Here is a 14,863-nt window from a genome sequence, read left to right as displayed (position 1 = left end):
TTTTATTTTTTTCTGAGCTGTTGCTGTTATCTTTCACTTGACTGTTGTAAGCTGTATTGAGTAAATATAGCTGGAAAAATATTTTTTATGTGTGTGTCTTCATTTTAGACTGCAAAGCAACAAAACGTGAATATTTTGAAGGGGGATGATTGTTTTCTATACCCACTATAAATCTAATACAGTAAAGTGGTGCATAAAGCTAGATCTTGGTTACTGCTAACAGTAATCGCACAGCATAAGTTTGGATAATAGTAGACCTATTAATCAAAGCAAAGTGTGCTATTGTCATAAATGTGATCCAGTGTCATATAATGTCTTTAGGCTAGGGGCTCTCAACCTCTTTTCCTGGTAGGAATTTAGTTTTTTTTTTTTTTTTGTATATGTGAAATCTTACAAAGCAAAAATAAAGATGACATTTCTTTAACCCCAATGACTTTATCCCCCAATAGTATTACATTTGGGGGTTTTAACAAGGCATTTTCTGTCTTGTAATGTTTCTTAATAAAGTATCTATCGTACACCCAAATGATTTTTAATATTTTCAACGTAAGGATAGTAGTGTGGCTTGATATTAAAGAAAAACATCACACTTAAATGTTCATTCTTTTAATTCACAATATAACTATAACATTGGAGACTCCGGTTTGGCTGCTGTGTAAACAGTGATTGTTTTAAAGGTCAGTTTATTTATTTATTTATTTAATGATTTAATTAATTAGTTAGTTCCCTCGCTTGTCACCTGACAGCTGCTTATGTACCACACAGGATAAGAATCACAGCTCTAGTCCATGATTACATTGATTATAGTGCTAGTTTAATGCAAAAATTGAATGTTTGAGTTATGTTCATTTAAAACCTGTGAGACAATTTAAAAACAATAATTAAAACTGGAGCATTATTATTTATTATTAAAAGAATGTCAGACTCGCCAGGGCTGCTGTGCTTCTGCAAGCTTAGCCTGGCAGCCCCCAGTTTAAAACTCATTGGGAGTTTGTACCTTTTAATGTTAGGAAAAACACTGTGGTTTGAGTATTTACTGCTTATTTTTGTATTGCCTATGCCACTTAGGTGGGCTATAAGTACACTGGCCAGTCTACTTTACATTATCACACATTTTAAATGGAGTACTTTTTGTTTTTGTTCAGATGAACATCCCAGAATGGATTGTAAATCTAAGGCACCAACTCACACATGGAAGGCTTCCAACACTGAACTGGTGCAGAAAAGGTAACTTAAAAAACACTCCTCTATAAATCCAATAATGAGTCAAAATTTTCTTTTAAACCGTGTTTATTATGGACTCTCGTCTAAATGACAACTTCTGTTCATTGCTCAGGTTGTGAATTTGTCCTTGACTGGCTGCGGAAAGAGTACTGGTCTCGACAGCTGGGCAGCATTCCAAGTGAATATTGTGAATTAGGGTCCGATGAAGCAGAAGTGAAAGAAGAAGAGATGGCAGAAGCAAATGAAGAAGAAAACAAAGAGAAGTATGGTAGGAGGATGATGTATTTTCTCAGTTGTTGTACAGAAGCATTCACCCTTATCAGTAATTGGTTATGTAGCCTTGTTTTGCAGATGTTTTGAGCTACATATGTAGAAATTAAATGTTCATATTTTTTTTTCAGTTTTCATTTGGCTTTTTATTTTGTTTTCTGTTTCTTCTTTATCTTTGTATGAATCCCATGTGATTCAAGCATTCAGATCCAGGCTAGTGATCTTCCTTTCCATCCTGCTTTGCTTCCTGTTCAGAATCTAGTACATTTTAAGATTTAATATATATATATATATATATATATATATATATATATATATATCTATATATATATATATATATATATATATATATATATATATATATATATATATATATATATATATATATATATATATATATATATATATATATATATATATATATCTATATATATATATATATATCTATATATATATATATATATCTATATATATATTTTATATATATCTATATATATATATATATATATATCTCTATCTATCTATATATATATATATATAATATATATATATATATATATCTATCTATATAAAAATAAAAAAGCATGCAGGCACAATGAAGGCATCAGATACTCTTTAATAACCCAGCTATTCTCAGAAATAGGGTTTCTGGTTAGGGAAGCCAGGCTAGCACAGATTTCTTTGTGAGTAACCTGGATATTTGGTCATGTAAACCCTTAATTAGGTTACATTTAAAGATTGCACTGTTAGTGCATGTTTTTTTCTTCATGCATGCATCCAGTAGCTATGGGTAAAAAATTATTGAAGTTTCCATAAAGATACATTTCCAAGGGCAAATGCTCAGATGATCACAGTATTCCTTCAGCTGGTTGAAATAATCTGTCTCAGTGTTTCAGAATTCCCTAAATTTATGATGATGACCTGAATGTACAATGCTAAGCTCCGCAGCACAATCTCTGGAGCAGTGTTGGGGGTGTTATGATAAAGCAACAACAACATTTATTTATGTAGTACATTTTCTTTAAAAAAGATTTAGCTCAAAGTGCTTTACAGGATGAAGAAAGAGAAAAAAGACAAAATACAGAAATAAAATTAGGCAATACTAATTAACATAGAATAAAAGTAAGGTCAGATGGCCAGGGAGGACAGAAAAAACAAAACAAAAAACTACAGACAGCTGGAAAAAAAAAATCTGTAGTGGTTCCAGGCCACGAGACCACCCAGATTGCATATACAGAATATCAGGGTTAAACTAAAATGAAGCTACGAGAAAGCCAAGTTAAAATAATTACTTTTAGCAGTTTTTTTAAAAGTTCTCCACTGTATTAACCTGGCAAATTTCTGTTGGTAAGATGTTCCACATTTTAGGTGCATAACAGCAGAAGACTGCCTTACCAGTTCTTTTAAGTTTCGCTCTTGGAATTATAAGCAGACATTCATTTTTTTTAAGATCTAAGGTTACGATTTGGAGTATAAGGTGAGAGGGATTCTGAAATATAGGATGGAGTGAGATTATTTAAGGCTTTATAAACCATAGGCAGTATTTTAAAGTCCGTTCTAAATGGCATGAGTAACCAATGTAGTGACATCAGAACTGGAGAGATGTGCTTGGATTTTCTTTCCTAGTTAAAATTCTAGGAGCTGTACTCTGCACTTGTTGCAATTGATTGATGTCTTTTTTGGGTAGTCCTGAGAGAAGTACACAATACAGTAATCTAGCCGACCGAAAACAAAAACGAATTTCTCAGCATCTTGCAGAATTAGAGATCTAACTTTTGCTGTATTCCTTAATTGAAAAATATCTACTAGTAATCTGATTAATATGTGATTTTAAAATTTAGGTCATAGTCCATAATTACCCCAGACAACTTAAACACGTTAAAGTAATGAGCAAGTTAACACAATCCATATTTTATTTAAGTAAAAATACAGGTGTTATTATTATCCCAGCAGCAACAGATGTAAGGCAAGACGCTAATGTACTGGTGCGCCATTCCTTTGCCGGACTCAGTTGCAGAAAAGAGTGTGCTACATGCAGTCCAGTAACAGAAACATTGATAATTTAGCTTTAATCCAATTATTTGCTCTAGATATATTGAAACAAGGTGCTTTGATGGCACAGCGGATAATACGGGCATCTACTGGTGATGTTTAATCCTTTTTTTTTTTTTTTTTTTTTTTAAATCACAAATTTTTATTACAACAAAGCATTTTTCCAGGGCAAACTCCGTAAGTGGATTTGCACATGTAAATGGGGGTTTAAGAAGCAGGATTTGTACCTTAACCAAGTTTCTCACCTTATCCTGGTTCTGTGTGTGTATGTAAACACACTAAATGAAAGCAAGAAAACATTGTTCCATTAAAACTGTCAGTGAGTTGGCCCTGATAACTACATGCCTGTTTGGTAATCCTGCATTGCAAATAAATCAATAAAAGCATTTAGAAAGACAAGGATGAAAAGCATGTTTTGTATGGAAATTTAATCCAATGCTGATTGTCTATTAAAACAGTGGAGATCATGTTTTTATTGAGATTTATTTACTGTAAAGAAAGTATTTTTATGTAAGTAATGTGAACGCCACCCGGGCACAGACAGGCGGACATCTTGTTTCCAAACCACCACACGTTTATTATACAGAATATTTACAACAATTAGGTCACAAAGACCCAGTCACGTGCACAACCCCAAATAGTCCTCCAAATCCTGGCCACAATGCCTTTCTTCGGGCCGCCTCCACACTCCTCTTGCTTCGTCCTACTTCCACCCGACTCCAGCCTCGAATGAAGGGAGACGGCCCCTTTTATACAGGACCCGGATGAGCCCCAGGTGTTCCCGGCATTCCTCCTCTAGCCACGCCCCAGCGTGGCGGAAGTGCCGGCTGTTCTCCCGGCAGCTCTCCGGGTATCCTCCAAAGTCTTCCCCCCAGCACTTCCTGGTGTGGCGGGAGTGCTGGGGAAACAAGTCCCAAGGCATTGGGCGCCTCCTGGCGGTGACCACGGGCCCCTACAGGGAAGGGCTTCCATGCCCTTGACCCGTGGCCCCCAAAGCAACCCGGAAGGCAAACCCCACGTGATCCAGGCAGGGCTCTGACCCTCTTCCGGTCCCTCCTGGCGTCCCGGCCGGGTCATGGCCCCTGGCATCCCTGACAGTGCCCCACAGCCAGCGAAGACCACTCGTGGGTAAGAGCGACCCGTCCCGCGAGGGCAGCAGAGCCCCGAAACGGGTCCCACTCGAGGATAGCCGGGGTCCGGCCCCGCACTCCTAGCAGGGACAGGGGCGGAGACACAATCCGAGCACCAGCCCTTGGTGCATCCCTGTGCCTCGCACAGGTTGTGCTCCCCCCTTTTACCGACACCCCGGGGCCTCCTCGATCGGCACCCCCTCCGAGACCTCCGCGCCCCTTTGGTCCGAGCCCTCGTTCCCCGTAGGCTCCTCCAGCTGTGAGCGCAGCTGCGCACCGGCAGAGAGAACATTCCGCTGACGGCCCGCCATCAGAGGGCTGTTCCGCCACGAAGGGTTCCTTCAGCCCGCCTGGGTCCGTCCCTACAAAAGAGAACACAGGGGCAGAACCGCTGCCAAAGCACCCAGCTCGTGCCATGCACGGGCAGCGTTCCCCCTCCAATCACCCCGGCACTTGCCTGATCGGCACCCTCTCCGCGGCTTCCGTGTCCCTCTCGATGATGGAGTCGCCGGCACCGCCTGCTCTCTCTGCCTGCCTCAGGGATTCCCTCTGCTCCCCAGAGGGCAGCCAGCCATACGCGTGCACCCAGCAACGCTGTCTCACCATATTGGAGGAAGCGGCACCCAGCCGCTTAATCCTCCCTTCACTCGGGCGCCTTGACGGTGTGCGACTCCGTATTAACCAACGCGAGCCCCTGTCCCGTCTGCGTCCCCTTCATATCGGAGGAATCGGCACCCAGCCCTTTATTCCTCCGTTCACTCTGGGACGCCATGACGGTTTGAGACTCCTTATGGAATAAAAGGCGCCTCTGTCCCGTCTGCGTCCCTATAGTGCGGCGCAAGACCGCAGCCGACTCGGGGCGGAGGGCGCTAGGACCCGGGGCACTTAGCAGCCCGTGTCCATTCAGCGTCCTCACGGACTCCCCCCTCGCCGCGCATACAGCCCGCGGCGCCGCACCTCCTGTCGGAGGGCTGCTTACTCGAACTGATCGTTGTCATCACAGCCTTTTCAGCAGACCCTCCCGTATGCTTTACGGAGTCGGCTGTACTCACCGTCTCCGCTGTACCCTCCGGCTGGAGATTCCAGCGTCGCGCCCGTCCGTTGTTGATTGAAGCGTTCTCAGCGCCGCGCGCTTCCTCTCCAGTTCCAGCACCTCAGCCCGGAGGGCACATAGCACCTGCAACACACGCTGCCCGGCGGGCTGAAGGGACACCCCCAGCTCCGCCAAAGCAGCCGGCAAAGACGGAAGTGGAGCGACGCTGAGCCTACCTTTCTGTCAGCCTCCAGCGCCGCCACTTCCTGTGGGCCTTCTCCTCCGCCCAATCGGGTCTCCCCTGCCCGTGATGGACATTCCTGGTCCCGCCTCTCTGCAGTCATCGGCGGGCCCGCAAGACACACCGTCCAATCGCGTGCCTGTCAGGGGGAGGGACTTCTGGTCCGCGCCATCTTGCCTCCCCTTCTGCGGTGGCGACGTGCCTGCTGGCAGCCCTGCTGTTGCCAGCGCCTTCGAGCTGCAGCGTCTCCTCCTCCACAGCCCTCGCGGCTGCCGCCACGCTGCCGGAGCCCCGCAGACCAGCATGCGCCTGCCACCGACGTGGATCCGGGAGGTCCCTGCCTGCAAAAGAGAAAACACGCCCGGACCCCATGGGCCGGCTGCCGCTAGGCAGGGAACTCACCTTCCCGGACTCGTCAAACCGAGGACACTTCCTCGGCGTGGCCTTTCTTGACGCCATGCGGTCCCGGGCGCCTTCAGCAACGGCCTGCTTGTAGGAGACCGCTGCACTTTCGTTGTAGGCACGCCACCTGCCCGCATCAGGGAAACATGGCCTTCCTGCGGACCCCTGGCGGTCCGTGGGGTTCCTTTACCCCGCGGGGCTGTGTGCACGCAGCACCAGCTGTACGTGGGTGGGGTCCCTGCTGCACCGGGCCGCCCACAACAATATTTTTGATCAGGTCTCCGCCTTGAAACAGGCGGAGCATCCTGCCGGCTACGCCAGATGTGAACGCCACCCGGCACAGACAGGCGGACATCTTGTTTCCAAACCACCACACGTTTATTATACAGAATATTTACAACAATTAGGTCACAAAGACCCAGTCACGTGCACAACCCCAAATAGTCCTCCAAATCCTGGCCACAATGCCTTTCTTCGGGCCGCCTCCACACTCCTCTTGCTTCGTCCTACTTCCACCCGACTCCAGCCTCGAATGAAGGGAGACGGCCCCTTTTATACAGGACCCGGATGAGCCCCAGGTGTTCCCGGCATTCCTCCTCTAGCCACGCCCCAGCGTGGCGGAAGTGCCGGCTGTTCTCCCGGCAGCTCTCCGGGTATCCTCCAAAGTCTTCCCCAGCACTTCCTGGTGTGGCGGGAGTGCTGGGAAACAAGTCCCAAGGCATTGGGCGCCTCCTGGCGGTGACCACGGGCCCCTACAGGGAAGGGCTTCCATGCCCTTGACCCGTGGCCCCCAAAGCAACCCGGAAGGCAAACCCCACGTGATCCAGGCAGGGCTCTGACCCTCTTCCGGTCCCTCCTGGCGTCCCGGCCGGGTCATGGCCCCTGGCATCCCTGACAGTAAATAAAGAAAACATGTCAAAGGAAAACTAGCAAAGCACATCATCTAATGTGAGGAGAACTCTTTACACATATGGAGAGCAAACACAAACCATGCAAATCAAAGTGGAACTGCATTGTGCTCCACAAACAAACTGGCAAAATTTAAATGTAACATCAGGAAAAACACTACAACCATACAGAGAGAAAACATGAAAGTATGTAAATTAAGAGTAGCCTTGCCATGCTATTTATAGTGCCACATTGTTTGCAATCCTCTACAGAAAATCTAAATTGCATAACAGAACAGATATCGTGAAATCTGTAGCTTTGAAGGTAAAGTAGCCAAAAGCTCATCAAAACCTGTTGGCATATCATTACAAGACACAAAACATCAATCTTATAGTGTTTATTGTGCAGGCTTTTTAAGTTTTTATCTTTGTAAGTGTGCAATAAATTAAAATTCTTGCATTTTTTTCTGCATAGACTAATAAAGATGTAAAATGTAACCCACTAGCTGCATGCATTTTTCCTGAACTCATTGGCACTTTTTTCCAGTCCTTTTGGTGAACCAGTCAAGAGGTTTGGATAATCTTTATAATGCATTTGATGTGTTCACATGTTGTATGTAGTCCTCTTATAATCTAAAGCATATACTGGCTCTGGAAATGGTTGAAAAAAGGCATGCAAAACTAATTCCAAAACTACAGGACTTGAGCTATAAGGAAAAATTGAAAGAGCCAAAATTTTGTTAGTTAAATAAACAGGGGCCCGACATGATTAAAATTTTGAAGGCACTATGTGTGGTGAACCAACATCATACTCATGGATCCAAATGGAAACAGGTTAATTTCTCACAAATTGTAGAACTTACTTCCTCATACAGAGGACCGCAGGTACAAGGTGTAACTTACCAAGTAATGTAGTTTAGAGCGGTTCTTTGGGAACTTAAGTGTTAGCTTTATTTTACAGACTGTATGAATGGTAAATGACAAGCTATATTGGACTAAATGGTCTTTTATGTCAATATTATTCCTATGTTTTTATGCTTAAGGCATATACTTTGCTTATGCAGTCTATTTTTTTTATTTAAATCTACAGAATGTTTTGTATTGATTTGTAGTTTACATTTATGTTGTGTTGCAGAGATCTCACTATACAATTGTTCAGTTTACTTTTTAATTTCTTTATTGCATTGGTGTTCATGTTTAATTGTATGAATATGTATGTTTTTCTGCACTCCTCTTGGGTGTTTCTTTTGTTTTTAGAAATATGTATGTTTACATTTCTTTCTGTATTAGGCATATATGTGTACTAGTGTGTCAAAAATGCTGTGTATTTGAATGTCTGACTCTGTAGTTACAATATAGCTTGTTACGGTTCATTTTATTTATTAATTTTTCACCCAACAGTGAGAGCACAGGAGTTGCTGGTTTCTTATGAACGAGAGCGGTTTCAGGTAAATTGAGTTGTGTTTTCTTAGTTAATCTTACTTCACACATTTCATGTCAGCATTTTGTCAATTATTACTATAACCAGAAAAAAGGTTCTGTTTTAGTTATGTGTTCAATATTACTTGCCTCGCATTTCCTGTCATTCTGTCATCCTATATTTGCCCAGATCATTATATGGAACACATGTGAAATGTATGTGTTCCAAATATAATTATTAATAATTAATATTTTTTTGTCTAATATTGGATTAAGCTGGGTTAGTAAATGGGTAAATGAAAACAGAAAATGATGTGAAATGTAACAGTAGATATTAAATGAATTATTAAAATGTAAATTTAAACCAGTATGGTGCAGGTTTTAATTTATACACAGTACACATTTTACATATTCTGTAACTGATCTGGTAGAAGGGGATTAGCTCTTGTTCTGAACTTGTGCTTAATAGCTTCAGACTTCCGGTTTTTATTATTTAAATTTAGTAATGTGGGTAGGCATAGTGTTAATGGTTCTGTCATAATTAATTTTAAGACTAAATAAACTTGCATTTCTTAATAGTTTAAATATGATTAGGTTTGCTTCGTTTGTTTGCAGTGGTCTACTCTTGTGGTGAAAAGTGAAAGTCATTCTTGTAAAATGTACTCGCCTAAATAGAAAAACACTTGTCTGTATCTAGCTTCCTTCTCAACACCCCATCAGGCCACTCCCACTAAGAAAAAGAAATGTTGTTCAGAAATCTTTTGCCTATGCTAGTTACATGTTTTGTTACTACTGGGGAAAAAACTTATCTCTGATTCTTGAAACACCTATCCTGAAACTGAACCAGTCTTGTGTAAAGGTTGTGCCTCTTTGGACACTTTTTCATTTGATTTCATGTTGTCTATCTAACAGTTGGTTAAATGCTTTTCTAACTTTCATTGCAATAGTTATTCATGGTTTAATTAAAAATGAGAAAGTACCACATACTGGCCACAAGATGGCGTCTTCAGGCTTCTCATGGAAAGTAACCAACACTCATTTGAAACAAATGATAGACATCCGTATCAGTAATTGTAGTAAACAATTACTACATTTTTCATTTTAGCTTTTCTCTTAAATATGAATCAGATTATTTTTTCATTGAACTGAGTTTTGATTCATTTTGTATACTTAGTAACTTGTGTTTTATAATTTGCATATGGTGTGCATGTCCTTTCAAGCTCATAAAGAGTTATTTTGCTAATTTAGTTGTTAAATGGGATTCTGACAAACAGGTGCTAAAAAGTGTCCTACGCGTAAATTAATCTACAGTTATACATGCCTGAGATTACATTTTTGAAGCCATATAAAGTGAAAGTCTGATTGTAGCCTTTTATAGTAAAGTTCACATAATCTTTGGTCTGCTTCAGTCAGTAGGAAATTATGTAGACTTTTAATAACGTTCAGAGACAGGAAGATGTGTTATTTTAGGTAGTAATTTTTCACTAAATTGGTAATAGTTGAATGTGTTATTTAAAGAGGACCAACTAAGGCCAGGTTGAGGATTCCTCCAAAGACAATGGGAAATTTCAGTGTGGTCTATAGAGGACTGGAACAACAGTTTTACAGCAATAGCTTCCTGGGCGTTTAAATTCTTCCACGTTGATGCAGACATTACCTTGAATGGTTATACTTTTTCCAAAAAGGAAAAAAGGAGCTGATTTTAGCATTGTCTGTATTGTAGTGTTCAGCATTTTTGTCTAAAGGGTTTTATACATGGTTTCCCATGGATTATATTTCACACTTGCTAAGCAAATGTGTGCTTTACACCATATAATGTTGAGGCTTATCATCCTGTTTGCTTCACTGTCCATAATCAGTTGGCCCACAATTTATTTCAGTGACTTTTGACAGAGAACAGTAGATGTTTTCAGCTTATTTTGACTTCTTTAGCTGTGGTTGTCGTCATGTGACATAAGCTGGCCCTGGGGATTTTACACCCTGATGAGAGTTCAGTATCAAACATGATTTTACAATGTTCATCCTCATATGGACAGTAAAAAAAAGCAACAGTTGGCTTTTAAAATGTTTTTATTAGCTTTTTGCTACTCAGAGATGTGAATAATTTCCACTTTATTATTCTGCATTTTTTTGGGTGCATTGTACTCTCTCTACCCTTCCTAAGTTTTTATTTCAGTCAGAAAGGCACAATTCTAAAAAGCAGTAGTAATAAATACTGAGGTCTGTACTTTAAGAAGAAATTATCCTTTATTATTAGGGTCCAAAGGGGTGATGGCTATGAGACATGAAGAGAAAGTGAGCTGTGCTGTGATGCACTTGTTAAACAATTTGTTATTAAAGGCAATTTTAATTTCTACCTACTGTGACATTTCTATGTCTGTTTATTTAGTTTGCTTACTTAACATTGTGTGTGTATGTATACAGTTGGTGTGTGTATATATAATGTGGAAAGTGAAAAAGTGGGTATGTATGTATGTCATGTCATGTCATCCATTTTCTATACCCAGTTGTAAAGAGCAGGTGAAAGTGAAGTCTATCACAGCCAGCAACGGGTGCAAGAAACCACAGGGATATATATGTGTGTATATATAATATATACACAGTATATAATTTTAATGTTTTATGTATTCCATGCAAAATCGGCTCGATGGAAACATCCCTCTCCTAATGTGAGCTCAAAGAGTCCATATATGTCTAATGCAGAAAAAACAGGATAGGACTGTTTAGATTTTTCAATATGAATAGAAAATATAAAACAAGGGATCCAATATGAACAAACTTTTACCCCTTCTGAGTTCATAGCAGAATGTATTCTGTTTAGACACTGTGCAACAAGACACTCCTGTGCATGTGGAATTGATAACAGCACACAGAAACCCTCAGCAGTGGCCAATTGCTCATACAATCTGATCTTTTTGGCTTTGCTAGTCGTGGGTGTTGCTAAATATTAGTTGCATAATTAAAGCACAGTTGTTTTTTTTCTTCAACCTACTTCTTATGAAAAACAAAGAGCTCAGTTGTTTGTGAAAGAACTCAGTCGGGAAGTGATGTCATAGGTGCTGTATGATGTCTGGAATGATTCTACTGTTTGACCTTAACTGTGGTTAACTTTATAATTCTTTTTTTTTTCATGCTTAAAGAATGTAATCTTTGAGGCCGTACTTACGTACGCTTTGCAGTGCCATCTTGTTTATATTCAAATGCTTCATTTGGTCACTAGGAGCTGATTTATGGGGAACCTCCCTGTTGAATTACTAGTAATGAGCCTTTGTGGAACGGGAACTTCTGGTGACCTTTTGCTTTGTGTAATGTGTTGCCCGATTCACATAAATAAGAGATGCGTACAAGCTGTTTTAGCCCAAGTTACAGTAAGTAAGTAATTAGTTGTTTCTTGCCAAAGCAGCACTGGGACTCAAAGGACCTTATCTTTTTTTTTTTTAAGTCAACTTTATTTAAATAAACAGTGCTATGAAAAACTAAGCACACCCTGTGGTGTCTTGCTTCCTTTAGAACATGGTAATATATGAAAATCTAAAACCAAAAAAATAAAATTTGAAAACTACACTTCACAATTATAATAGCAGTGTCTGCCTGTCCATGCAAAGATCACTCACTCGTCAACAAAAACACTGTTTCCCATTTAGCTGAAAAGCTGAATTTTGACAGGTTGGTACACCTAGTGCAGTGGGAATCCAATGAGACAGGACATTTTGATATTTAGGGGTAAAAATCCCCTCACCATAAAAAAAGTAAATGCCTCTAAATCTTAAAAATGCCTTTACGGATTTAATTGAATTTTGGAGAAAATGTAGAGAAAACAAAATTAGCCAACAAATGTTTTTTTTTTGATTTGTTGATATTTGTCAGTAATCAGGCTGTAGTGACTGGGACATTCTGAAGCACCATACCCCTGTTTTGCCACAGTCATCATCTTCTTTTGGCTACTCCTGTTAAGGGTTGCCACAGTGGATCATCTTGTTCCATATCTTCCTGTCCTCTACAATTCTGCTCTGTCTCACCAATCGTCTGCATGTCCTCTTTCACCACAAACCTTCTCTTAGGCCTTCCTCTTTTCCTCTTATCGGGCAGCTTTATCCTTAGCATCCTTCTCCCAATATACCCAGCATCCCTCCTCTGTACATGTCCAAACCAACACAATCTCACATCTCTGACTTTGTCTCCAAACTGTCCAACCTGAGCTGACCCTCCAATGTACTAATTTCTAATCCTGTCCATCCTCATCACACCCAATGCAAATCTTAACATCATTAACTCTGCAACTCAATCTCTGTCTCTTGTTTTTTGGTCAATGCCACCATCTACAACCCATGTAACATAGTTGGTCTCACTAATGTCCTGTAGACTCTGGCAGCAATTGCAAAGAGATCACAAAGCAACTACAGTTCTCATGAGTCAGTGCACGGCTCCAGATGATTTTATCAGTGCTCACATAGTTTAAGTAAGAGGATCAATAAACATGGCATGTCATCTAAGGTAGCAACTGCTGCATATGTTGTGTTTTTTTTTTTTCTTCTTCATCCACTTTGGAATAACAGTTTGCCTCACTGGATTACACCGTTTATCTTAGAGCAGTGTTTCTCTGCCTTTGTGTCCTTTGCACCCAGTTTTACCCTTTTAAGTTTCTTGATGATCCATGGGTAGCATTTAGAGAAAATGAGGTTTTCCCTTCATGCTTTGAGCACAATTAGAACAGTCGGGGTCCCCTTGATGAAAAAATGGCAATTAGAAATGGGAAGAATATTGTGCCATGTTGTCAGTCACTTCAGGGGACCGGGGGACTGTTGCATGTTGACAATAAATCTGAGATGCACCGATTTATTTTTTTATTTTTTTTTAAATTCTGCATAACCTTGCATTTTTGAAAAACCTGCATAGCATCAATAAATGTGCAGTACCAATCAACAAGCTGCCTTAAGTGATTTTTGAAGTTAAAGACACTGAAAATTAACCAACGGAGCCAAGCCATGGTTAAACAGAATGAAGCATGATTCTATAGCTGATGGAGATGTTATTTTTCACAATGTGATAAGAACAGAACAGGACAGTGCAGTTGAGTGAGTAAAAGTAATTAAAAACTTTTTCATGGTAGTGTTGTGGACAAAACTTTCCTGTTTTTTTTCAAAGAAGTCATTCACAGAGACCAGATGAGAATGCAGAACAATTCTTTATTTGCATATAGATATGCACAAATGTCTCAGTCCATGCAGTGAGCCATCAATACAACAATTCATTCCCTTTTATACTTTTCTGTTACCATTGCCTTATCGAATAAATCACATTAGGAATTTGATTTCAATAAAAAAAAATTTAGGTAATCGGCTACAGCCATCAGTAACATTGTATAGATCTCGATTCTTCCATTATTGTAAAAGTTGCTTCATTAATAGGGGTGTCCTATGGGTTTTCCCATTGATCTCATCACCACTTCATAATAGGGGTGTTTGGGCTTTCTCACTAGTTTGGTTGCTTTTTAAGGGGTTTTTTATCATTCATTTACTTCATTTTAACCTTAGCAACTATCTTCTCTAGACAAGGCAAAAGCCCCACATGCTCAAGCTTTAAGCCAGATTTAGTTAACCGTTTAGTTACCTTCAGTCCTTTTCCTTATTTTTTTAATACTCCATTGATACAACTTCATTTAAGTATACTCTATACTTGTATTAAATTGTAAAAATTACCATGTAGCAATTAAAAATATTTAACCAAATTCTATAGAAATTTATGCAAACTCACTGTATTCTGAGGCAGTAATAATTTTAGGCTTTGATACTAATGGAGAGTCAAGACTTTGAGCAGTTTTTAGCTTTTAATGAATCAAATTTAGATTACCTTTGTACCACTTTAATACAGAGTTCTGCTGCAATCTCCTTTACTTAAACTCCACCAAGGACTGTATGTAGCATGATGCATACTATATTTAGCAAAATACATATTTTGTATACAGAAAAGTACTTGGTTACATAGTACTTCTGATACATCCAATTTACCAACGGCACTATAATTGAAACCAAAACACTTAGAAAATTTCCCAGGTGAAGATGAGTAACACAGCAAGTTTAACATAATTTTAGTCTCCTTAAATGAAGAAAGGGATCTCTTAACTTTGACATCTGGTGTTTCCCACTTTAGGAGAAATTATTGAATGTTAAGTATTTAATGTACATCAGTCAGTTTCATTGGTCTT

General features: G+C 40.2%; 1 protein-coding gene across 2 annotated transcripts in view; it reads left to right on the top strand.

The window, feature by feature from the left end:
- las1l (LAS1 like ribosome biogenesis factor) overlaps positions 1-14,863 on the top strand; it is a 91,147-nt gene that overhangs the window by 38,997 nt on the left and 37,287 nt on the right. For both annotated transcript variants that reach the window (XM_039766341.1, XM_039766340.1), the window contains 3 exons: positions 1,146-1,227; positions 1,337-1,492; positions 8,641-8,687. In XM_039766341.1, the coding sequence (XP_039622275.1) occupies positions 1,146-1,227; positions 1,337-1,492; positions 8,641-8,687 (285 nt within the window). The remainder of the gene's footprint in view (positions 1-1,145; positions 1,228-1,336; positions 1,493-8,640; positions 8,688-14,863) is intronic.

Source organism: Polypterus senegalus, chromosome 10 (genome assembly GCF_016835505.1).
Source record: "Polypterus senegalus isolate Bchr_013 chromosome 10, ASM1683550v1, whole genome shotgun sequence".
Lineage (NCBI taxonomy): Eukaryota > Metazoa > Chordata > Cladistia > Polypteriformes > Polypteridae > Polypterus > Polypterus senegalus.
This window is presented reverse-complemented; position numbering and strand designations above follow the sequence as displayed.